Source organism: Hyperoodon ampullatus, assembly GCF_949752795.1.
Source record: "Hyperoodon ampullatus genome assembly, chromosome: 2".
NCBI classification, from domain to species: domain Eukaryota; kingdom Metazoa; phylum Chordata; class Mammalia; order Artiodactyla; family Ziphiidae; genus Hyperoodon; species Hyperoodon ampullatus.
Window position 1 is genome coordinate 143,619,225 of NC_136915.1, and position 25,289 is coordinate 143,644,513.

Here is a 25,289-nt window from a genome sequence, read left to right on the forward strand (position 1 = left end):
AAGAACTGGGATGAGGCCGAGTCAGGAAGAGAGGAAGTCTGGGCCAGCTTCACCAGCTTCTTCGCATTAGACTCTGCACAGGTTCCTGGGGCTCAGATAAGATCCGCATTATCCTTTGAGTCCACTTTAATGGGGCTTTTGCCCCTACCACTTCACTAAAACTGCTTCTGTCAAGGTCACCAGTGACCTCCATAGGGGCAACTCCAGTGTCAATCCTCATCTTCCTTTACTACTTTAGGTAGGGACATGAAGAAGCAGACTGGACACAACAGAAGAAAGGAGCAATGAACTTAAAGATAAGCCAATAGAAAGTATCCAAATCAAAACACAGAAAGGAAAAAGAAAAAAGAAAAAAAAAGAATTGGGAGGCAAAAAAGACAAACCAAGCATCAAAGAATTGTGGGATAATACCAGACAGTCTAATTGGAATGCCAGCAGGAAAAGAGAAAATGGTAGGAAAGAAATATTTGAAGAGATAATGCCAAAATTTTTTCAAAATTAATGAAAGAAAATAAACCATAGATCCAAGCTCAGAGAACTCCAGGCAGAAAACAAAGAAAACTATACCTAAGCACATCACAGTCAAACTGCTGAAACCAAAGATAAAGGGAAAATCTTGAAGTCAGCCAGAAGGAAAAAAAAGAAATATAACACACAGAGGAATTATATAAGACTTCTTGTCAGAAACTATGCAAGCCAGCATAGTGGAAAGACATCTTTAAGACACTGAAAGAAAAAAATAACTGTCAACATAAAATTCCATATCCAGTAAAAATATCTTTCAAAAATGAAGACAGGGGCTTCCCTGATGGCGCAGTGGTTGAGAATCTGCCTGCCGATGCAGGGGATACGGGTTCGAGCCTTGGCCCAGGAGGATCCCACATGCCGCGGAGCGGCTGGGCCCGTGAGCCATGGCCGCTGAGCCTGCGCGTCTGGAGCCTGTGCTCCGCAACAAGAGAGGCCGTCATAGTGAGAGGCCTGCGCACCGCGATGAAGAGTGGCCCCCGCTTGTCACAACTAGAGAAAGCCCTCGCACAGAAACGAAGACGCAACACAGCAAAAATAAATAAATTAATTAAAACTCCTACCCCCAACATCTTCTAAAAAAAAAAAAAAAAAAAAAAAAAAAAAAAAAAAAAAAAAAATGAAGACAAAATAAGAACATTTCCCCCCAAAGAAAGAAATAATAGTTTATATAATTCATTGCCAGCAGACCAGAAGGCTAAGAAAGTTCTTCAGGCAGAAAGAAATATAATATCAAATGGAATATTTGGATTTATACAAAGAAATTAATAGTACGAGAAATGGGTTGGGGAGGAGAGTTATCGTTTAGTGGGTCTGGAGTTTGTGTTTGGGAAGATGAAAAAGTTGCACAGATGGATGGTGGTGATGATCACAGAATAATATGAATGTACTTAATGCCACTGAAATGTACACTGTAAAATGGTTAAGGGACTTCCCTGGTGTTCCAGTAGTTAAGACTCTGCACTTCCAATGCAGGGGGGCATGGGTTTGATCCCTGGTCAGGGAATTAAGATCCCACATGCTGCACAGCACAGCCAAAATAAAATAAAATAAAATGATTAAAATGGTAAATTTTCCTATCTCGTTAAGGGAAAAAATGTAGATACTTCAGTAACTGAAGGGCATGACAATATCACAGAAAAGGAAAGTACTGATAAGAGCTCAGATGATGCTATTGACCTGATCTGCATTCAAGTTCACATTAGTATAGTGACCTTAGGTGATAAAATTTATAAACTCCAAATTACTTACTTGTTCATTAGGGAAATAAACTCTTCTTCAGAGATATATTGTGGGCATTGCTATAACCTTTGAAAAATACATAGCTCTATATAGTGACATGGAGGAAACCTTCAATAAATGTGAGCTCCTCATACTACAAAAAGTAAATTTTATATTAAATTGTGTATGTTACCAAGATAGATAGACAGACAGACATACAGATGGGTAGATATGAAGGCATAAAAAAAGAACAAATAACAAATGGAATAAACAGAAAACAATTATCAAGATGGTAGATTTAAATGCAGCCACACCAATAATAACATAAATACCCCAATGGCACAGACTGTCAGTTTTGATAAAAAAGTAAAACTCAACTCTATGCTGTCTACAAAAACTCTTATTTTAATTATAAAAACACACAAGGTTGGGCTTCCCTGGTGGTGCAGTGGTTGAGAGTCCGCCTGCCAATGCAGGGGACATGGGTTCGTACCCCGGTCCGGGAAGATCCCACATGCCACGGAGCGGCTGGGCCCGTGAGCCATGGCCGCTGAGCCTGTGCATCCGGAGCCTGTGCTCTGCAACAGGAGAGGCCACAACAGTGAGAGGCCCGCGTATTGCAAAAAAAAAAAAAAAAAAATCAAATAATCAACTCCATAGATGCAGAAAAAGCATTTGAAAAAAAATCAATCATCCTTCACAATAAAACTGCCCAGAAAACTAAGAATAAAAGTGAACTTCTTAAACTTGACAAAGGGCAATTCTGAAATAAAACTACAGCTAACAACATACTTTATGGTGAAAGATTGAATGATTTCCCCTGAGAGAGGGAACAATGAAAAGATAACTACTCTTAACCCATCTATTAAATGAGCAGGAGTGTGTGTGTGTGTGTGTGTGTCTGTGTGTGTGTGTGTGTGTGTATGATAAAATTCACCACTGTAATTTTAGAGTATACAATTCAGTGGCATTCAGTACATTCACAATACTGTGTAAGCATCACCACTATCTAGTTCCAGAATTTTTCATCACCACAAAAGGAAATCCTGTACTCCCCATTCTCTGCTCCCTCCAGCCCTAGGCAACCACTAATCTAATTTCTGTCTCTATGGATTTGCCTCTTCTGGGTATTTCCTATAAATACAATCATACAATATGTGGTTTCTTTCAATGAGTGCAATGTTTTCAAAGTTCATCCACGTTGTCACATATATCAGTATTTCATTCCTTTTTATGGCTGAATAATATTCCACTGTATGGAGAGACCACATTTTGCTTATCCAGTCATCTGTTGAGGGAAAGGTGTGTGTATTTTAACAGAAAGATAGCCTTTACCCTCAAGGAATGAATCTCTATGGTGGGATTTCAAGCATAACATCAAACTGGAGATAAGAGAGTTGAGAGCAAGGGCCTTTCTCAGAACTTTCAAGTCACAATTTAGAAATCACTTATTCTGTGACTAGCTCTGTGGGAGTGGCAATGAGGCAGGATGTCTAATGGCACATGCTCCCCACAGGTGTCAAGGCTTCCAAACCACTTCTGCCTGGTAGGGAGGTTACTACAGGACAGCATCTGGCAGGCTCTTGGAATCAAAGCTTACATCTCAGGCTACTCACCCCCCATTTCACTGGGGGAGGACATCATAAGAATAACTAGGTTTCCACACACAGGCTGTTGGCACAAGCATAAAGGAAGGGAGGATCTGAGTGATCCCCTGGATAATTTAATCCCCACATCAGCCCAATTGCTGTCTTGGGTTCTCTCCATAACATATATACACACATTTAAATTAATTATGCAACTTCTCATAAGGCACCAAATAGGTCTTCTTAAAGGTAGTTAAATCAGTCCAGTTTGAAAACATTTGGCTGGGCCAAGCTTTCTTTGTGAGGCTAAGTACTGTAGTGGTTCAGAACAAAGGCTTTAGAATCAGGTAGACTTACATTCAAATAGTGCTTCTGCTACCATTAGCTCTGGGAATTTAAACAGGAGATACAACCTCAATTTCTTCACCTATAAACTGGGAACAGTAGTTAACAGTAGCAAACTCAGTGGATTCTTACCACCATATGTGAAGAATGCAGCATGGTGCCTAAGAGAAGCAAATTTTAATGTTATTATTAAAAATCACCATCGTCCACGTTTACTGAGATTTTATGAAAGGACAGACTAAGGATCGCCACTGCCAACTCTGCCTTATTCGATACAATTAAACCATGAGTTTAAATGGTTCAAATTGATCCCATCATCTTACCTTCCCATAGATTTCATCCAGTAGCTGAATTTGGGGGAGGAAAAGAAAAAGGACCCACACAAAACTTTCCCAGTTGAAGACATTTTTATTTTGGCAACACACCTGAGTCCCTGGCAGGATGGGCCTGTCCTCTGCGGGGGCAATGGGGTGTTTGGGAGAGGATGGGGGTCCTGCCCTGAGGGGGCAGCTGGGGGATGAGGCAAAGGGCTTTGTGACAGTGATAGGTCACAAAGGGCTTTGTGACAGTGATAGGTCACAAAGGGCATCAGAGGATAAATAGGCTGTGCCAGGGGGTTAGGCTGACAAAGTGGTTACTTCTCTCACTAGGACTGAAGTTCACCACAGCCTCTTGGGGAGATAAAAACCCAGAAGCAGAAGTGAGGTGAGGCAGAGGGGAGCCTACCGTACCTCTCGACACACTTGAAGAGATTCAGCCTGGGCTCCAGGCGCCCTACAGCATCCCCGCTGTGATCATCTGGGCCCCTACCCACACCCCTGCCTCTGGGAGACCCTGAGGCAAACGTGGGGGCCTATGGGACGGGCAAGACCTGCCATAGGTGGCCACCTGTGTGACACAGGAGCACCGCAGCTCACTCTTCTGCCAGTGAGGCCGAGGGAGGGAAGAGCCAGGGACCCGCCTTAACCGCGCTGCCTGTCGTGATCACAGACAGCCATGAGTGGGGACTCTCTGCTCCCGTATCACACGGCCCGGAGCAGCACCTGGGTGGACCTGTTCAACACCACCACGGGGAAGCTGCAGCAGCATCTGCACAAGGGCGAATACGACATATTCAAGTACGCAGCAATATTCGAGAGCGACTTTATCCAGGTCACGAAGAGGGAAGACGCGATTGACGTGCACAACTGGGGCGGCATGGTGACCATGGGCATCACATCCACCAGCCCCGTCCTCCCACTCCCAGACATCATGCTGCTGGCCCGACCGGCCACCGGCTGTGAAAAGCACGCCGAGCGCAGCCAGGCCACCAGGGGCAAGAGCCACAAGGCTGCAAAGACCTTAGAGCTCACCAGGCTCCTTCCCTGGGAGTTCGTGAGGATCTCCACTCAAAATCGTGAGAAACAACAGCTGCGCGTGAAGCTTGCCACTGGCCGCTGCTTCTACCTGCAGCTGTGTCCCCCTCTGGACGCGCGGGAAGACCTCTTCGCTGAGTGGGAACAGCTGATTTACCTCCTGAGACCACCAGTGGACAGTGAAAGCAACACCTATGCCGTTCCAGTCTGGGACATGACCTGCATGCCTGTGTTCGAGGAGGAGGACGGGAGGAGCCCGGTCGTAGAGGATTTCCAAGGAAAGGGGCATCAGGACCAGGTGAGCGTCAGCAGCCTCCACACGTGCCCTGAGGTGGCCGGGGCCATGCCTGCAGCTTCTGCTGGTGGGGAGGGGATCCAACTGGACTCCCACAAGCCCGATACCATGCCCGATGTGGCCACTGCGAAAGCAAAACCTACTACAGGGCTTGGCAAAGCGTCAGCATCGTGGGCAACGACAGAGGTGGAGACGGCAGGGGTGGCAGGAGGCACCGCAGCGGGTGCTTTGAGCACGGCAGTGATCAAGTCTCCTGCCGCTGAAGAGCAGAGCACGGCCATAGCAGCCACAGCCAGCGACGGGCCTGGAGGAAGCAAAACCAACACAGCCACTGGGGACACTGCCAGAACATCCCTGAGGAGGAGGAAAACGGCCTTGGCAGGGGCTTCCCTGGTGGGGCAGTGGTTGAGAGTCCGCATGCCGATGCGGGGGACATGGGTTCGTGCCCCGCTCCGCGAAGTTCCCACATGCCGCGGAGTGGCTGGGCCCGTGAGCCATGGCCGCTGAGCCTGCGCGTCCGGAGCCTGTGCTCCGCAACGGGAGAGGCCACAACAGTGAGAGGCCCGTGTACCGCAAAAAAAAAAAAAAGCTGGATTCACTATATTAATATTAGACAAAATAAACCTCAGAACAAGAAATATTAACAATAAAGAGGATCATTATAAAATGATTAAATGGTTCCTTCATCAAGAAAGTATAATACTCCCCAATGAGTGTGCACGCAGTAGCAGAGCTTAAAATTCATAAAGCAAATATAAAATCCACAGCCCTTAAAATGCCCCCCTATTCTCTTGGCCACCCATTTGCCTCTACATTTACTCCTGCTCACTCCCCACCACACTGGCAGCCCTGCCATGCCTTCCACACCGAGGCTCACGCTCTGTCTTCCATGTACTTTCTGCTGGGAACACTCTGCTCAGCCACCAATGTGACCACTCCCTCATTTCGTCCAAGGCTCTGCTCACATGGCGCCTCCTCAGTGAAACTTCCTTGTCCACCACATTTCACACTGCAACTGCTGCCACTCCCTATCCCCTTCACCTGGCTTATCTTTCTCTATAGTTATGTATTTCTAACAAACTACTTAGTTTACTTACTTGCTTATTATCTTCCTCTTATTATTATTATGGAAGTTCCATAAGGGGCAGGATGTCCTGGTTTTTTTCTCACTACTTTACATCATGAGCCTAAAACAGCATCTCCTACATAGGCACTCGACATTTACTGACTGGCTTTTAAAACTGAAATGCCCTTTTCCAGCCCCATTCCCAGATATCATAATAAGGAAGAGTGGATAAACTGTTTGAAATAGAGAGATTACATTTATTTGGTATATTAGAGTGATAACACATGAACTACACTCCATGACGTGAAGAATATGAAAATGACCAGCCCAGTACCTGGCACATGTGATCACTTGCTCAGCCCTCTTGCTCCACTCCTTTCCCATCCCTTCAAGAGTCTGGGGACTTTATCACATACACTGTTGTACAGCCGAAACCTAACAGAGCCTGGTTCATGGGAGACATGATGATAAATGAAGAAATGAGCCCTCTATTTTTTTTAAAACATCTTTATTGGAGTATCATTGCTTTACAATGTGTTAGTTTCTGCTGTATAACAAAGTGAATCAGCTATATGTATACATATATCCCCATATCCCCTCCCTCTTGCGTCTCCCTCCCACCCTCCCTTATCCCACCCCTCTAGGTGGTCACAAAGCACCGAGCTGATCTCCCTGTGATATGCAGTTGCTTCCCACTAGCTATCTATTTTATGTTTGGTACTGTATGTATGTCCATGCCACTCTCTCACTTTGTCCCGGCTTCCCCTTCCCCCTCCCCGTGTCCTCAAGTCCATTCTCTACGTCTGAGTCTTTATTCCTGTCCTGCCCCTAGGTTCCTCAGAACCTTTTTTTTTTTTTGATTCTGTACATATGTATTAGCATACGGTATTTGTTTCTCTCTTTCTGACTTACATCACTCTGTAAGACAGACTCTAGGTGGATGGACCTGAGCCCTCCTCTTAACTGCCAACTCATTCAGAACATCTTGCTTGATACACCCAGCTGGAAGTAATCTCCACTGCCCCTGTACTCCACATACACTGCCTAAGTTAGTCTTTAAGCCTTGTCATATTCTGCCATGTATTTGATATTTAAGCACATGTCCTCAGAGGGCAAACAAAATTCACATTTCTTTATTTACCTCTGTTCTTCTTAGCACATGGGATATACTCAATAGTTACGTGTTAAGTGAGTGGAAGTAGTATTAGAAAAGACGGGAACCATGACGTTTCACCTCTACAAAGAGTCCTGAATGGCTAAGAGCACGCGTATTACCAGCTATATAACAATGGTATATTGTCATATAGTCAGTAACAAGATGTTATACATGATAGGAGTATACATGACAATGATCCTACCACAGACATCGCTCTAGCCACAACTGAATTATACGCTCATTCATTCATTCACTGTTCATTCCACAAACATTTACTGAATGCCTCCTAACCGCTCAGTGATGCAAAAGGCATATGTGACACGACAGGAGCACAGTGCTGGCCCTGCCTTGAGGAGCTCACAGCCCAACAGAAAGAGACAGGCAAGTTGACAAGTGATAATAATGCCAATGGGTACAAACCATGGTAATAGTGAAAGTACAGAGAGTACCATGGAAGCAGAGCAAAAGGGTACCTAATTCAACCTGAGAGAACCAGGTATCCCAGAAAAGATGCAGTGTGAGGTAAGAGCAGAAGATGCAGAAGTAGGAGGGAACAGAGAATGGGTGGAGGAGGAGGTGAACGGGCAAAGGCTCTCAGTGAAGAGACAGCTGATGGCCCTGGAGGACAACAAAGAGTCCGACAGAGCCAGGACATCGAATTGAGGGAGGGGCTGCAAGGAGATAAGGGTTCCCTCCCCTCTCACACACTGAGACCCCTCACATCCAGCCCCCAGCCCCTTTACTCCACTGAAACAAGCTCTCTTGATAAGGTTAGTAATAACCTCTAGTTGACAAACCCCAAAAGGCTTCATCACCCTCAGCCTCTCAGAAGCACTGGGCTCTGGTAACCGCTTCCTCCTTTCTCAAAACACTTCTTGTTCTTCTTGGTAAAATATGCTCCCTGGTTGTTCTTTTTTATTTACCAAGAGAAGTTGGCCTTCTCTAGCCAATCCTTCTTTTTATCTGCTTTACAGGCTCAAACCTGTCCACCCAGGCTGAAAGTGCTTAAGTCCTAAAATCTCAGTCCCTGTTTGAAGACTAAATTCCTCCCTGGGCCTACAAGGTTATCTTTGGTCAGAGACCCCACCTGTATGCAATCTCATCTCAAATGGGCCCCAAACATGTGCTCTGTGCACACCACACAATGGCCTTCTTCGGGCCAGAGAACTGCCACATTCTCCTACCAGAGGGCCTTTGGACATGCCATTTCCTCCTCCTGGAAAACTCTATCCCCTCCTACTCAACTTTCAGACCTCAGGTCAATCCATATCTCAGCAGAGGAGCTTTCTATGATGAGAGCAAATCCCCCTACACAGGTTCTAAGAGCACCGTGGATCTCCCCTTCACAGCATCTGTCTCAGTGCAATTCTATTAGTCTTTGAATTCGTATCTCTCTTCCCCATTAGACTATCACATGGCAAGTGCTCAGAATAAAGAGAATGAAAGACAGTAGCTGGGGCAGATCAGGAAAGGCTCTGCAGGAATCTGTTCTCCTTCCCAAAGCTAAGGGTGATGGTAGCAAATGTTTCTTAAGTGCAGTCCGTGGACCACAGATCACTTTGGTTGTTTGACAAAATTCAGATTACTGGGCCCTACTCCAAACTACTCAAACAGAACCTAGACATGGACTCCTATTCTGCCATTTAACAAGCCCTGCAGATGATTCTAATACATACTATCATCTGAGGCCTACTCCTCAGTCCACTAGTAATAGTAATGTGGAATCTGACCATGGTTTAGACCAATTTTCCAAGGGAACATGCACTCAGGGGGGCAACCTGAGATGCCAGGAGCAATCTTCACTCAAAGCAAAGAAGCAAGGGCCTGCCTTCCCCTCGACTGATAAGTAATCAAGCTGGTCCTACTCCTCCCAAGCCCAGGCCCAGGCAGGAGACGTTATATCATGTAAAACAGGGAGAGAGGACAGAGAGGAGAAGCAATGGATGGAAAGCTCCAGGGGGTCCAAGGAGGAGAATCTGAGGTTCAGTTACTCAGAACCCCCAGGGGGGGGCATAATTTTCCCATCCCAGATGACACCTACTCAGCCCCTTTCTTTTCCTCAGGAGGCTCCACATTTGACCCTTATCCTTTGCTTCTGCACAAACACCACTGATTGTCTACGATGAGGGTTTCACTCCTTCCCACCCACTGCGGGAAAGAGGACAGCCTCTCCCTAGTCTGTTGTCCCTGAAATAATGAAAGTGCTTTAAATTTTTTTGTTGTGGTGGTGGTGGTGGTGGTGGTGATGGTGATGGTGGCTGGTTTGCTGGTTTGGGGCCTTTAATGAGGAGGAATACAAGAGTTGTTTTCTTTACTCACCCCCTGCTCTCTTTTGCACCAGACCCAACAAAGAAACACAAATTCCCTCTTGGATTCTAATGGTAAGTCGTTCAATACAGAAAAGATAGAAACATTCACATTTGAAAGAAACACAGAACCTAGAATGCACGCTGTAGGAGGGGGCGCCCAGAAAGAGCCTCAGGTACAACATAGGAAACAGATGATACGGAAGCAGGTGGCATTGTATAAATGCAGCATAAATGCGGTCAGGATGGCAGGTTAGCCACTGGGAATAATTAAGTTCAACCCATACTTCACATGTAAGCCAATTTCCCTTTTATCTCTTAAAGGAGTGGGAGGCATGGGGGATCATCTTTCTTTATTTGGGAAATATCTGTTTGTTGAGGGCCTACTATGTGCCAGGCCCAGTGCTAGGTGATGCAGAGACTATGGAGGGTGGGTTTCTGAGAATCTACAGAAAAACTCTTCCAGTAGCTTACGGATCCCCAAATGAAGGATTCTTGCCTTATATAAAAGTTAGTAAATGTCAAATGGACTTCCTCAGATTATCACCAAAGGCAGAAACTACAGAGGAAAATAAGAAGAGACCTGACCGCATACGAACGTAAAACTGATACATCAAAATGCCTATAAACATTTCAGGGAAACAGCAGGTTGCACTTTGAATTTAATCCTCAGAATGGAAGTGGGGCAAAAAGCAACAAGGGTTTGCTAAAGGGAGGGCGTGAATTAGAAACAAGATAGTGCTAAGTGCCCATAAGGTTACCGGCTGGCAGATGTGGGACGATTCTCCATCCTTGTTGACAAAGAGGGTCTGACCCAGCCTGATGTAAGACAAAGAAACAGAGCAGGAGGAGGAGGACAGCCATCAAGGTGGCCACATGCCAGGGGACACAGGAGGAGGAGACACTGGCAGGAGAAACAAAGTCCAGTTTGTATGTGGGCACCAGGTGAAGCCCCCTTCCCACCTCCACTGAGGCAGCCGTTTCTGGATCGCCAGTTGTAACATAAGGGATGTAACGTAAGAACAGAAACCCTGTGGACCCCACACCATTCCCTTTGTCAGTTACTCAGGGTTAAATGGCAACTCCCTGTCTCCTCATCCCTTTGGTACATAGAGGCCGACCCACTGCCCGACTGTCCCTTCCCCTCACCCCCTGCACCATCTCCCTTTCTAGGGAGTCAGTACAAAAGCCATCGTCATTCTCAAGTATCCCTAAGTTCCAGAGCCTGTCACACAAGCCTTACATTCCAGACCCTGGAGGAGGAATCCACTTCAGCTCCATTTCACTGGAGACAGTGAAAGGCGGTGATTCTGAGCACAGATGCTACAGGCATGTGCTTGGGTTCAAATCCCAGCTCCACCACTAACTAGCAGTGTGATTTAAGGATTTAAGGTGTGTGATTCCATCAGCTTCATCATTTGTAAAGTGGGGATAATAGAACCTACACCGTAGGAGTTTTGTGAGGATTAAATAAGTTAAATCTATGAAAGCATTTAGAAATGTGCCTGGCATGATGTACGCACTGTTTGCTGCCACTGCCTCTATTATTATTATTACTCCTGCCATAACTGTTGACCCTTGAACAACACGGGTTTGAACTGTGTGGGTCCACTTATACTCGGATTTCTTTCAACAGTGAATACTACAGTACTATTTGGTCCGAGGCTGACTGAATCCAAGGATGCGGAACCACGGAACCATGGATACAGAGGACCGATCATAAATTATACGTGGATTCCCAACTGTCAGGAGGGTCAGCGCCCCAACCCCTGAGCTGCTCAGGGGTCAGCTGTATTCGTTGTGAGGACGTGTTTTCAAAGCACTTCCCTCCAAGTCCTGTTCCGCGTTCTCCATCTTCCATCGTAGCCCCTCCCTCGGAAAAATCCTATCTCCAAAGAGAAACAGTTGTCCAACTCCTCTCTCACATCAAAGTCTGAATGGAATCTCTTTTCTTCCTGTAAGTTTGCAATGTTCTCCCTCATCTGGTATCAAGGACATGGCACAATGTCAGATAAAATAATGACAGTAATTAAGTGAGAAAGGCGTACATCCCTCATTCCTCACAAGGCAGATGCATTCTCAGGAAAACCGCAAGCAGACACAATATTTTGACAAATGTGTACACACATTTAACGAGAAAAACAGGGAGATAGAGAGGGTGGGGTATTGACAGTGGTCACGGTGTGTGTACCTCAGCAAGGATATGTCAGTGCCAGCGACACAGAGCAACTGCTCAAACGCCAGATCAAACTATTTGAAAAATCTGGCTCTTCAGACCTAGTGTCCAAAATTACAGAGAAGAGCGACGATTCACCCATTCAGCACATATTTCCCGAGTGCCCACTACATGCTGGGAACCAGGGAGGGTGCTGGGGACAGAGCACTGAACAAAACAAGATCTGATCATTGCCCTCAAAGAGCTTATAGTCTGCCGGGATATGAACAAGTACAGAGACAACTACCGTGGAGCATGGCTGCTGCATGACAAGTACAGGGTCTTAGTTCCCAGAGATGAGTATTATAATATCCCCATTTTCCAGAGAAGGAAACTAAGGCACAGAGGGGGGTCACGGGGTAATGAGGAACAGAGCCAGGATTCAAATGCAGGCAGTCGGACTCCATGTCTGGGCTCTGGTGACCGGTGACCAATGAAAGCCTTCTGTTTGAAGACGCCCTGGTGTTCCCTGCATCAAAGCGCTTCGTACCCTAAAATGTTTGAGGGTTCGCTCAGTAATATGTGAACTGAAAACACTCTCCACACAGGGAGAAATGGAGAGAGGAACAGAGCAACTGTCTTTGAAGTAAAAATAAATCCGGGAAGCAAAACATAATGATGGCTCACAAAATCTGCCTCAACTTGACATCCCATTTCTGCTTTGATTTACAGGAGTCTGTGTTTGGAGGAAAAGGTAAGAGGATTTTTGATATATGAATGCAAGAAGAAAGAAAATATGTTTTCTGAGTCTGTTGGGATTCAGAAGAGAGAAGGGTAGACTAAGAGAGGTGTCCAAAATGTGAGCTAATACGAATGGCCAGCAGCTGGAAACTATTTGCAAAAAGAATTCCTGCAGGGGTGAGGGGGGAGGTCGTGACGGTCTAGATTTCGGGGACCCCGGAGCTTCCATTTTGAAATCCACACCTCCCACATATCGCCCTCCACCCCCACTTTCCACATCCTCACGCAGCCACCCGATCAGGCCTTCCTTTTCTGAGAAATTAAAAACCAAACAGTGAAGCCTTTACTCTACTGTCTGCAGTTCTGATTATTAGCTAATGTGTTGATGTCTACAGTGCACCTGCTTGTGTTCACTGCTTCAGTACATGGTCTCACTTAGCCCTCGCACCTCCCCAGGGAGGCAAACACTATGATTTGCCCCATTTTGATACCTCAGAAAACACAGGCATAAGGAGGTTAAATCACCTGCCCAATTACACAGGTGGGGGAGGGGTGGGAGTATTTTAGCACGAGGATACTGGTGGTCATCTCCATCCAGTGGGGCTGGGGCTAATATCATGGTAGAACTGCAAGGGACCATAGACATCATCTGGTGACAAGAGTCTGTCTTTCATTTAACAGAGGAGGAAACTGAGGTAAAAGTAACCTGACCAAGCTCCCTCCTGAGGGCAAAGCCCGTCTCTTTTCCACCACAGTCTGTATCTCTGAATTGTCACATCTCAGACTCAGAGCTGGACCAGAGCCTCGCCTCAGCCAGTCTCATCACTGTCCACTGCTTCCCCAACCCAGCCCATCTCTCAGTCACCTCTGGCTTTGTTAGATTTTCAAGTGCAAAAAAGGTAAGAAGCTACCACTTCCTGAGGAACGACTATACCCCAGGCTCTATCAACCCTCATGTCACCACTAGGAGGCAAGGGCTATTATTATCTCCATTTTAGAGACAAAAAGATTGACCCAGAGACTTTTAATCATTTGCCCAAATCACACAGCTAGTATGTGGCGTAGCAAACTCTTAGTTACTACGTTGCCTCCAAAACACAAGTGAACTCTTATTAACGGCACCTGTTAATAAGCATCTTTTCTCCTTTATGTTCATAATTTCCCTGCTTTCCCCCCAACAATGCTAGTAGATACGCTGTGTATTTCACAAACTCCATGCTTGCCATTCTGCCCCGCAACTTGAGGTTAAACGTGATTCAAAGGCAGGACTCACACAAAGCCAAAGCCCACAGTTTGTGGAGCTGGTTTTTATCATCTACCGCAGGCCTGGACCAACTCTCCACCTGGGGACCTAAATTCTTCTATTGACCTAACAGTTCATGCAATCAACGCCCCACTGAAAAAGGGGGCTCGGATTCCTCCCATCCCCAGCCCAAAGATGTCCCCATATATTAAGGTCTAGTAGCCACCAAGAGCACCCAGATCCCTCTGGGATAAGCAGTGATGCATGAATTTGCCTGTGAAGACCTGAGAGCATCATAGTTCAAGAAATGCAGAGGGCAAGCTGTGAGAGATTCCTGAGATAATTGAAATTGACCCATAACTCACCAGCCACCATGGGAAATTCTATCACTTTGCACACTTTGCTTCCATAGCTAGGAATCAAATCAGAAGAACATGATCAGATTCCTAATTTGGAACCTCGGACACGCAATGTCATCTTTAATGACTCCTGGAAAAAGATGTTCATTACAGATCTCAGCCTACCTAAATTAAAACCTGAAACCCCCCCAAATTAAGCAGAAAATTCTCAATTTCTCATGTCTGTACAGCCACAGAAAAATCACACAAGTGGGAATAAACACACTCCTTAGGGGTTTGTTCTGCCTGCAAATATCTGAGCAAGAATTACACGAAACAGAGGAGCTAGTAGGAAAAAAAAATTATAAACACATCAGGTCCTAACTTTTACATTTGGGCTATCTGGGCGAATAGCAATTTTTCATGATCAATGAACTGTCATGTCAGGGAGCATTATCTCTCTGCTGATGGCCAGTTTCATCTCTTCTGTGATGTAGAACTCAGGTTCCTCTGATACGGTAAGCTGCCGGCTTCAAGTCTTCTCTCATTGCTAAGTGGACTGAAAGATGGTGCAATCAGTCAGCACAGTGTTCACGTGTGTAAGGCTCCTTTCAAATAGGAGGCTAAAAATCCATTTCTCATCCTCAGTTGTAAACCTCATTCAGTGTGGATTTTCTAGAAGCTTAGGTAGCCATTAAACAATCTCCAGAGATTGTTTTTAAATCTCTTCCCTCCACTTCCCATCCACCTTGCCCTTTGTGTCACTGTATGAGTGGCTGCCACAGCCCAGCAGAATGATCTGCATCACCAGCTTTCACATCTGCTCATGACTCAATTCTTCTCGAACCTTAACCCAGGAAGGGGGAGCAATGCCCTGTCTACAGCAATGCCTCAATGATGGCCCAGAAATATTAGACATAAATAGAAACTACACATTGGAAATTTTATTTTCCTTTGGCATGACCTTTTATGGAGAAAAGTTAGAGAATGGGGACCAGGACCACTGCAGGGTTATGCGACCAGATCCTGACTATGAGCATGGTAAACTAAGGGTGGAGGAACATCATAAATAGTGCAAAGGAGAATCTACAATTTTTATTCTTTTCTTTTCACTTAAAAAACTACTTCCTCTGAACCTTAAATTGGGCCCCGAATTGCTCAAAAAGAGTTCATCTCCCTTCCTAAATTCAACTACTTAATGTGGAACAGTTATTGTACAAAGAATGAAGGCCCAAGTGTTTCCACATATCACTGGCAAACCAGAAAGCCCTTCAAGAAACTGAAACAAACATGAGGGGGCAGAGCTACACCCATGCCTGCTACAGGAAGCCAGGATACAAGCCTAGGTCACCACCAGGAAAGACCATGTCTGCTGCTTCATCCCACGCCCTTGTGAGCACCGCCCTTTAGAATCACCTCACTCCAAGCAGTCACCCCAGAGCCCCCCCTCAGAGTAAATTTTCATTATTACTCTCTTGCCCACACAGTAACTGAGCGGGAGGAGGGAGGGTTTCAACAAGCTGGGGTCTTACACTATCTGAGTCTGGTTCCAAACAAGAATGACAAAGGTATTGGCAGACATACTTTCTCCACCTCAGTGGTTTGTCTATAACAGAGGATCCTGGACAAAAAATAAAATAATTAATTCACTCGCCTGGAGCCAGCATGCAGGCCAAGAGTCAAGGTTTTTTTTTTTATTATTATCCCAGCCAACAGTGGAGAAACCCTTTAGGAGAATGTGCTTCCCAAGAAATGCAAGAGAGCAAGCATTCACACCAAGGAGGCAGAGGAACCGTGCTGGGTCCCACAAGGCATTCATCACATGTCCCCCAAGCCTTGCTAGGTCCAACCCGTCTATTCAGTAAATTACTTTTACGAGCATGTCAAAAGTGAACAGAGCCTTCCAACCAGGCTCACCTTTCAAACAGAAGCACTTCCTGGCCCCCTAGCTAGACAGAGAGCCCCTTTCCTAAACTTGCCATTAACGCCAGGCAACCTATGATATTTGATTAAATAATTAAAGACAAATCACAGTTTTAAGAGGGAAGTTTATAGCAATACAATCCTACCTTAAGAAACAGGAAACATCTCAATAAACAACCTAACCTTGCACCTAAATCAATTAGAGAAAGAAGAACAAAAAAAACCCAAAGTTAGCAGAAGGAAAGAAATCATAAAGATCAGAGTAGAAATAAATGAAAAAGAAATGAAGGAAATGATAGCAAAGATCAATAAAAGTAAAAGCTGGTTCTTTGAGAAGATAAACAAAATTGATAAACCATTAGCCAGACTCATCAAGAAAAAAGGGAGAAGACTCAAATCAATAGAATTAGAAATGAAAATGGAGAAGTAACAACTGACACTGCAGAAACAAAAAGGATCATGAGAGATCACTACAAGCAACTCTATGCCAATAAAATGGACAACCTGGAAGAAATGGACAAATTCTTAGAAATGCACAACCTTCTGAAACTGAACCAGGAAGAAATAGAAAATATTAACAGACCAATCACAAGCACTGAAATTGAAACTGTGATTAAAAATCTTCCAACAAACAAAAGCCCAGGACCAGATGGCTTCACAGGTGAATTCTATCAAACATTTAGAGAAGAGCTAACACCTATTCTTCTCAAACTCTTCCAAAATATAGCAGAGGGAGGAACACTCCCAAACTCATTCTACAAGGCCACCATCACTGTGACACCAATACCAGACAAAGATGTCACAAAGAAAGAAAACTACAGGCCAATATCACTGATGAACATAGATGCAAAAATCCTCAACAAAATACTAGCAAACAGAATCCAACAGCACATTAAAAGGATCATACACCATGATCAAGTGGGGTCTATTCCAGGAATGCAAGTATTTGTCAATATACACAAATCAATCAACGTGATACACCATATAAACAAATTGAAGGAGAAAAACCATATGATCATCTCAATAGATGCAGAGAAAGCTTTCGACAAAATTCAACACTCATTTATGATAAAAACCCTGCAGAAAGTAGGCATAGAGGGAACTTTCCTCATCATAATAAAGGTCATATATGACAAACCCACAGCCAACATCATCCTCAATGGTGAAAAACTGAAACCATTTCCACTAAGATCAGGAAGAAGACAACATTGCCCACTCTCACCACTATTACTCAACATAGTTTTGGAAGTTTTAGCCACAGCAATCAGAGAAGAAAAAGAAATAAAAGGAATCTAAATTGGAAAAGAAGAAGTAAAGCTGTCACCGTTTGCAGATGACGTGATACTATACATAGAGAATCCTAAAGATGCTACCAGAAAACTACTAGAGCTAATCAATGAATTTGGTAAAGTAGCAGGATACAAAGATAATGTACAGAAACCTCTGGCATTCATATACACTAATGATGAAAAATCTGAAAGTGAAATCAAGAAAACACTCCCATTTACCATTGCAACAAAAAGAATAAAATATCTAGGAATAAACCTACCTAAGGAGACAAAAGACCTGTATGCAGAAAATTATAAGACACTGATGAAAGAAATTAAAGATGATACAAACAGATGGAGAGATATACCATGTTCTTGGATTGGAAAAATCAACATTGTGAAAATGACTCTACTACCGAAAGCAATCTACAGATTCAATGCAATCCCTATCAAACTACCACTGGCATTTTTCACAGAACTAGAACAAAAAATTTCACAATTTGTATGGAACCACAAAAGACCCCGAATAGCCAAAGCAATCTTGAGAATGAAAAATGGAGCTGGAGGAATGAGGCTCACTGACTTCAGACTATGCTACAAAGCTACAGTAATCAAGACAGTATGGTACTGGCACAAAAACAGAAATATAGATCAATGGAACAGGATAGAAAGCCCAGAGATAAACCCACGCACGTATGGTCACCTTATCTTTGATAAAGGAGGCAAGAATATACAGTGGAGAAAAGACAGCCTCTTCAATAAGTGGTGCTGGGAAAACTGGACAGGTACATGTAAAAGAATGAGATTAGAACACTCCCTAACACCATACACAAAAATAAGCTCAAAATGGATTAAAGACCTAAATGTAAGGCCAGAAACTATCAAACTCTTAGAGGTAAACATAGGGAGAACACTCTATGACATAAATCACAGCAAGATCCTTTTTGACCCACCTCCTAGAGAAATGGAAATAAAAACAAAAATGAACAAATGGGACCTAATGAAACTTCAAAGCTTTTGCACAGCAAAGGAAACCATAAACAAGACCAAAAGACAACCCTTTGGGAGAAAATATTTGCAAATGAAGCCACTAACAAATGATTAATCTCCAAAATTTACAAGCAGCTCATGCAGCTCAATAACAAAAAAACAAACAACCCAATCCAAAAATGGGCAGAAGACCTAAATAGACATTTCTCCACAGAAGATATACAGATTGCCAACAAACACATGAAAGAATGCTCAACATCATTAATCATTAGAGAAATGCAAATCAAAACTACAATGAGATATCATCTCACACCAGTCAGAATGGCCATCATCAAAAAATCTAGAAACAATAAATGCTGGAGAGGGTGTGGAGAAAAGGGAACACTCTTGGACTGCTGGTGGGAATGTGAATTGATACAGCCACTATGGAGAACAGTATGGAGGTTCCTTAAAAAACTAAAAATAGAACTACCATATGACCCAGCAATCCCACTACTGGGCATACACTCTGAGAAAACCATAATTCAAAAAGAGTCATACCAAAATGTTCATTGCAGCTCTATTTACAATAGCCAGGAGACGGAAGCAACCTAAGTGTCCATCATCGGATGAATGGTAAAGAAGATGTGGCACATATATACAGTGGAATATTACTCAGCCATAAAAAGAAACGAAATTGAGTTATTTGTAGTGAGGTGGATGGACCTAGAGTCTGTCATACAGAGCGAAGTAAGTCAGAAAGAGAAAAACAAATATCATATGCTAACACATATATATGGAATCTAAGGAAAAAAAAAAGTCATGAAGAACCTAGGGGTAAGATGGGAATAAAGACGCAGACCTACTAGAGAATGGACTTGAGGATATGGGGAGGGGGAAGGGTAAGCTGTGACATAGTGAGAGTGGCATGGACATATATACACTACCAAACGTAAAATAGATAGCTAGTGGGAAGCAGCCGCATAGCACAGAGAGATCAGCTCGGTGCTTTGTGACCACCTAGAGGGGTGGGATAGGGAGGGTGGGAGGGAGGGAGACGCAGGAAGGAAGAGATATGGGAACATATGTATATGTATAACTGATTCACTTTGTTATAAAGCAGAAACTAATACACCATTGTAAAGCAACTTACTCCAATAAAGATGTTAAAAAAAAAAAGACAAATCAAAGCAATTACTTGACATTCCTTACAGTAATCACATGACATTTCTAATCCCAAGAAGCAAACTGGACCAAAAATAAAATGTGTACAAGAGGCTTAGATCAATTCAGCCTCCATAATAAATTACCATGGAAAACCAGGATGTTTGTTGCATGCTGTCTACCCCCTTTCCAAGAGCATCATTAGATATAACAATGTTCACTGAGCTCAGAGACGAAATATAAGACTGGATGAGCCAGGATGGATTTTCTGAGCAGGGCCAGGACTCGGGTGAGGCAAATGGAGGCTTCTAAAGAGCACAGTTTAAGTAGGCACTGCCTCCCACAGATGTGCAAGTCCTCAGCCTGAGGTTCTTACATTAGCTTTGCAATTGCAAAGGCCAGCCAGCCACTTGTTCCACACTGGAAGCGATAATAAAACACAGTGGCAAGCAAGCCCATCTGGAGAACAACAATCAGAAACGGCAGGGGGAGCTGAGGGATCTTTTAGAACAAAGACTCCAGGGCAACTATACATTTATGGGGCAAAATCAAGAAGACTAAGAAAACTCAGAAGAAGCACCTGTGTAGCCAAGTGCATGAGTGTAGGAATAATATAAGGATAGGGACTTCCCTGGTGGCGCAGTGGTTAAGAATCCTCCTGCCAATGCAGGGGACACAGGTTCGATCCCGGGTCCAGGAAGATCCCACATGCCGCAGAGTAACTAAGCCCGTGCGCCACAACTACTGAGCCTGCGCTCTAGAGCCCACGAGCCACAGCTACTGAAACCCGTGCAACCTAGAGCCCGTGCTCCGCAACCAGTGAGCCCGCATGCTGCAACTACTGAAGCCCGCACACTTAGAGCCCATGCTCCGCAACAAGAGAAGCCACCACAATGAGAAGCCCATGCACCGCAACGAAGAGTAGCCCCTGCTCACTGCAACTAGAGAAAGCCCTCATGCAGCAATGAAGACCCAACACAGCCAATAAATAAACAAACAAATAAATAAATAAATAAAGATGAAAGCTAACGTTTGTAAACACCTACTATGTGCCAGATGCTTTCAATGTACATATTAGCTTATTTAATCTCCAAAACAGCTTTTAGATATGAGTATTATTATTATCATTACCATTATTATTACCATGTAAGAGATAAGAAAACTGAAACTTAGATTTAGTAAGTTGCCCTGGATCTGAGAGCTAGTAAATGCCCTGGCCTGTGCTATTAACCTAAGTCCATTTTTTAAACCTACAGTCCCACATACAAAGATGTCATTTTCAAGAAAAACAGACAGCGATAAAATCATCAAAATATACGTCATGGGGGCTTCCCTGGTGGCACAGTGGTTATGAGTCTGCCTGCCAACGCAGAGGACACGAGCTTGAGCCTTGGTCTGGGAAGATCCCACGTGCCGCGGAGCAACTAGGCCCGTGCACCACGACCTCTGGGCCTGCGCTCTGGAGCCCACGAGCCACAACTACTGAGGCCCGTGAGCCTGGAGCCTGTGCTCTGCAGCAGGAGAGGCCACCGCAGTGAGAGGCCCGTGCACTGCAACGAAGAGTAGCCCCTGCTCACTGCAACTAAAGAAAGCCCGAGCACAGCAACAAAGACCCAGTGCAGCCAAAACTAAATTAATTAATTAATTTAAAATATCTACATATATATATATATATATATATATATATATACGTCATGTCCCAAGTTAGTAAAAAACTGCTTTAGACATAGCCCTTTGTGTATCTGTACACAAACTTGGTGAGAAACTTTCTTACCTCACAATTTTTGTAGCCTGACAATATTTTTGAGAGGTTCAGAAAACATGGATTGTCATCCTGTTAGACAGATTAAAAAAACCGAAGTGCCAAACGTGGCTTGAGTGAAGGGCAGAGAAAGGATGGTGGCCCAGGTGCTTTGAAGCTGGCCAAGCCATGGGTCCCCCCACTGCATGTCCCTGAAGGGCCTTAATAAACCAAGCCACTGACCTCCACATCCCCATGAAACTGAACATGGTGCTCACACAGCGAGGGAGCGGCGGTGGCGTGAGTCCATCCAGGCGCATGAGCAGAGCTGGGACACCAAAGAGCACCAAGTACTTCACATAGAAGAAGAGCACCTGGGCCAACGCCAGTCCTCCTGAAAGACAGAGGGACCTGTTAGACACAGCGACAAGAAGTGGAGCAACCTGGGAAAGATGCAAGGCTCCAGAAACACACTACCTGCTCCCGCTTCTCCGACCACTCCCCTCCCCTCCCCGCAACTCACACATTTAACAAGTCTCCCATGTCGGTTCTGGGCAATGATATTTTCGGATTAACAAATATTGAAATCTCCTTTATTATTGTGACAGGCAACAGGACCTCTTAACAGTCATGCTTTTACAAATGCTAGAAAAGGGCACACTTTAAAAACACATAGATATGTATATATATATATATATATATATATATATATATATATATATATATATATATATATGGCATTAAAAACTATTAGAAAGGAAAAATCCTTCCCAAATCCTTTCAAAACCTCACGTGAGTTCACACCCACTAGGATGGTTAGAAGCATAAAGTCAGATCAACAAGGGGGCAAAGATGTGGAGAAACTGGAACCATCATACACTGTTGGTAGTAATGTAAAATGATGTGGTCACTTTTCTTTTTGGCCATGCTACACAGCATGGGGGATCTTAGTTCCCTGACCAGGGATCAAACCCATGCACCCTGCCGTGGAAGTGCAGAGTCTTAACCACTGGACCGCCAGGGAAGTCCTGATGCGGCCACTTTAGAAAACATTTGGCAGTTCTTAAATGATTAAACATACAGTCACCATATGACCCAGCAATTCCACCCTTGGGTATATACCCAAGAGAAATGAAAACAGGGGTTCACATAGCAACTTAGTACCTGAATGTTCATAGCAGCATTATTCACAAGAGCCAAAAGTTGGAAATAACCCAAATGCCCATTGACAGATGAATGGATAAATAAAACATAGTATAGCCATATGGTAGAAAATTATTCAGCCATAAAAAGAAATGAAGGGCTTCCCTGGTGGTGCAGTGGTTAATAATCCGCCTCCCAATGCAGAGGACATGGGTTTGAGCCTTAGTCCAGGAAGATCCCACATGCCCTGGAGCAACTAAGCCCGTGCGCCACAACAACTGAGCCTGAGCTCTAGAGCCCGTGAGCCATACCTACTGAGCCCGCATGCTGCAACTACCGAAGCCCATGCACCTAGAGCCCGTGCTCCGCGACAAGAGAAGCCACTGCAATGAGAAGCCCACGCACCGCAACAAAGAGTAGCCCCCGCTCGCTGCAACTAGGGAAAGGCCGTGCGCAGCAATGAAGACCCAATGCAGCCAAAAATAAATTAATAAATTTTAAAAAAAAGAAATAAATGAAGTACTGATACATGCTGCAACAAGAATCTTGAAAACAACATGCTAAGTGAAGTGAGCCACAAAAGGCCACATATTATATGACTCCATTCAAATGAAAGTCCAGAAGAGGGAAACAAAAGCAGAAATAGAGACAGAAAGTTGATTACTAGTTCCTTAGCACTGAGGGGCTGGAGAGCAAGATTATGGGGGGGGCGCTAAATGGTAGGGGCTTTTTCTGAGGTAATGAAAATGTTCTAAAATTGGTGGTGGTGATATTTGCACATACCTGTGATATACTAAGAGCCATTGAGTTGTACACTTTAAATGGATGGATTGTATGATACGTGAACTCTATCACAATAAAGCTATTAAAAAAAAAAAACATAAGGGCCCCAAGCTGTAAGAACCAGCAGCTTCTTGGCCAGAACTGTGTCCTTCTGGAGCAAAAGGAATGCAGGGTGTGCGCGCAGGGTGAGATCTGAGGCCGAGACACATACTCTGGTGCCACAGGCCTCCGCCTGTGCCCTCTGAGGGCAACCCATGTCTCCAGCTGGAGCTCAGGATGCTCTACTGATTGACACATCCCTGTGGGCTTCTGGGCCAGTTGCTTCCAACCTCTTCACCCTGAGAGGAGGATGGGGGATCTGGGCTATAGGTCTACAGGGCACCACAAACCTGGGCAAACTGCTGGCCTCAGCAGCAGGGTGAGGAGGCGAAGTGAGTCTGCCAGGGCAGTGCCCATAAGGAGAAGGCCAAGGGCAAAGTGCACGAGGAAACCCTGGAGTAGATGACCAGTGGCCACGTGCTGTCCAACCTCCAAACTCACCTTCCTCAGCGTGCAGGGAAATAATGCAGGGCAGGCTGATGCCACTGACCAGCTTATCTATGGGATAGTCTGAAGGAAATAGCTAAGCCTTAAAGAAGTACTAGCAGAAGATATTACTATCTGGTCCTCTTGAAGTTACACGAGGATCTTTGAAAGAATATCACTACCATGGAATGTGTGTCTATAAATAGTAACTCTGTGCCAGAAGAAACACATAAGCCATTTTCTGAATATACAATTTGGGCAAAGGCAAACAGTGGTTCAAATTCAACAGCCATATGTCCTATAAGGAGAAAACCCCAGGAATCACCATGTCTCAGTCCCGCTCAGGAGTGGTCAAACAGGTTCTTTTTGGAAATCAGACTACAGTCATATCTGTTGGAAGGGCTGGTATCTAATGGTAGCCTTCTTGGATGTATCTGATAAGAGACAAGAAAAAAGCTGATGTGTGTGCATGTGTGTGTGTGAATACATATACATGTGTGTGTGGGTGTGTATATACAAATTCATCAAGAAGATGGATATATATGCTAACAATACCATCTTAAAAGCATTTGCTGGGGGGCACAGGACTACCCTGAATGATGGAGAAATCAGTTCCATTGGCTGGGGTTGCAGTGAGGGAACCTATAAAATATTTCAAAATGAACCACCAGGCTCTAGTCAGAAAAGTCCCAGAGCTACCAAAAGGCAGGACATAAGTAAGAATGACTAATTAAAAGGCACAAAGATTCCAGAGTTGACAGTGATCAGCCTGAAGAACTGAAGGTATCAAAGGACCTATGGAAGACTGTACATGGATGGTCAAGGCCACCCAGAGCTCTTTTATAGATGAAGCATCAGAGATTTCTTTTCCTTGTTAACAGATACCGGATCAGAAAGAACAGGCTGCTCCTTGTCTCAAATGCTGCCTTTAATTTGACATTTTTTTTGTACAGCTGTTATATATGAGGCATATGAATTAAAATCCATAACTGAATCTACATTCTTATGAATCACCATTTGCATACAATCGTCACCATTTGTTAGTACTTTCATATGGAACTAGGCTAAGGAAAGGGTTAATTTTGTACAGGTATTTAATAGAACTCTGTGGCTAGATCTAATTGAAGATAACATAACTGGGGATGTTTTTCCCCCAATATGGATGGAAAGCACAAAAATCCACATATTTATCAATATGAAACAAGTGCCCCATTTACCTGATACTGAGTATTTTTTTATGGATTAAGATACAAAAGGCTTAACTTTTTCCTTGACATTTTAGTAACTGGTTCATAAGCTTACAGAAAAAGAAACGATGCATAGTGGTTGTTAAAACATTATAATTGTGATTTCTGTATTGTTTAGTCTTTCTGAAAAAAAAGTGTGTTTATACCATGAGTTTAACAATTCTGCTCTCTTGCTGTTGATTTCCATCATCCCT

At 44.2% G+C, this 25,289-nt stretch overlaps 2 protein-coding genes across 2 annotated transcripts in view; one reads left to right on the top strand and one right to left on the bottom strand.

Annotated features, from left to right (window-relative positions):
- Positions 1 to 25,289, bottom strand: part of HHAT (hedgehog acyltransferase) — a gene marked incomplete at both ends in the record, with an annotated part of 362,271 nt that overhangs the window by 206,913 nt on the left and 130,069 nt on the right. The window contains one exon of the mRNA XM_079697991.1: positions 21,641 to 21,791. Within this exon, the coding sequence (XP_079554117.1) occupies positions 21,641 to 21,791 (151 nt within the window). The remainder of the gene's footprint in view (positions 1 to 21,640; positions 21,792 to 25,289) is intronic.
- Positions 4,674 to 8,212, top strand: LOC307048617 (Golgi-associated RAB2 interactor protein 4-like; the record flags this gene model as incomplete). Its single annotated transcript, XM_079697709.1, has 2 exons — positions 4,674 to 5,211; positions 8,055 to 8,212. 2 exons carry the CDS (start codon positions 4,674 to 4,676, stop codon positions 8,210 to 8,212), a joined length of 696 nt encoding a protein of 231 aa, XP_079553835.1.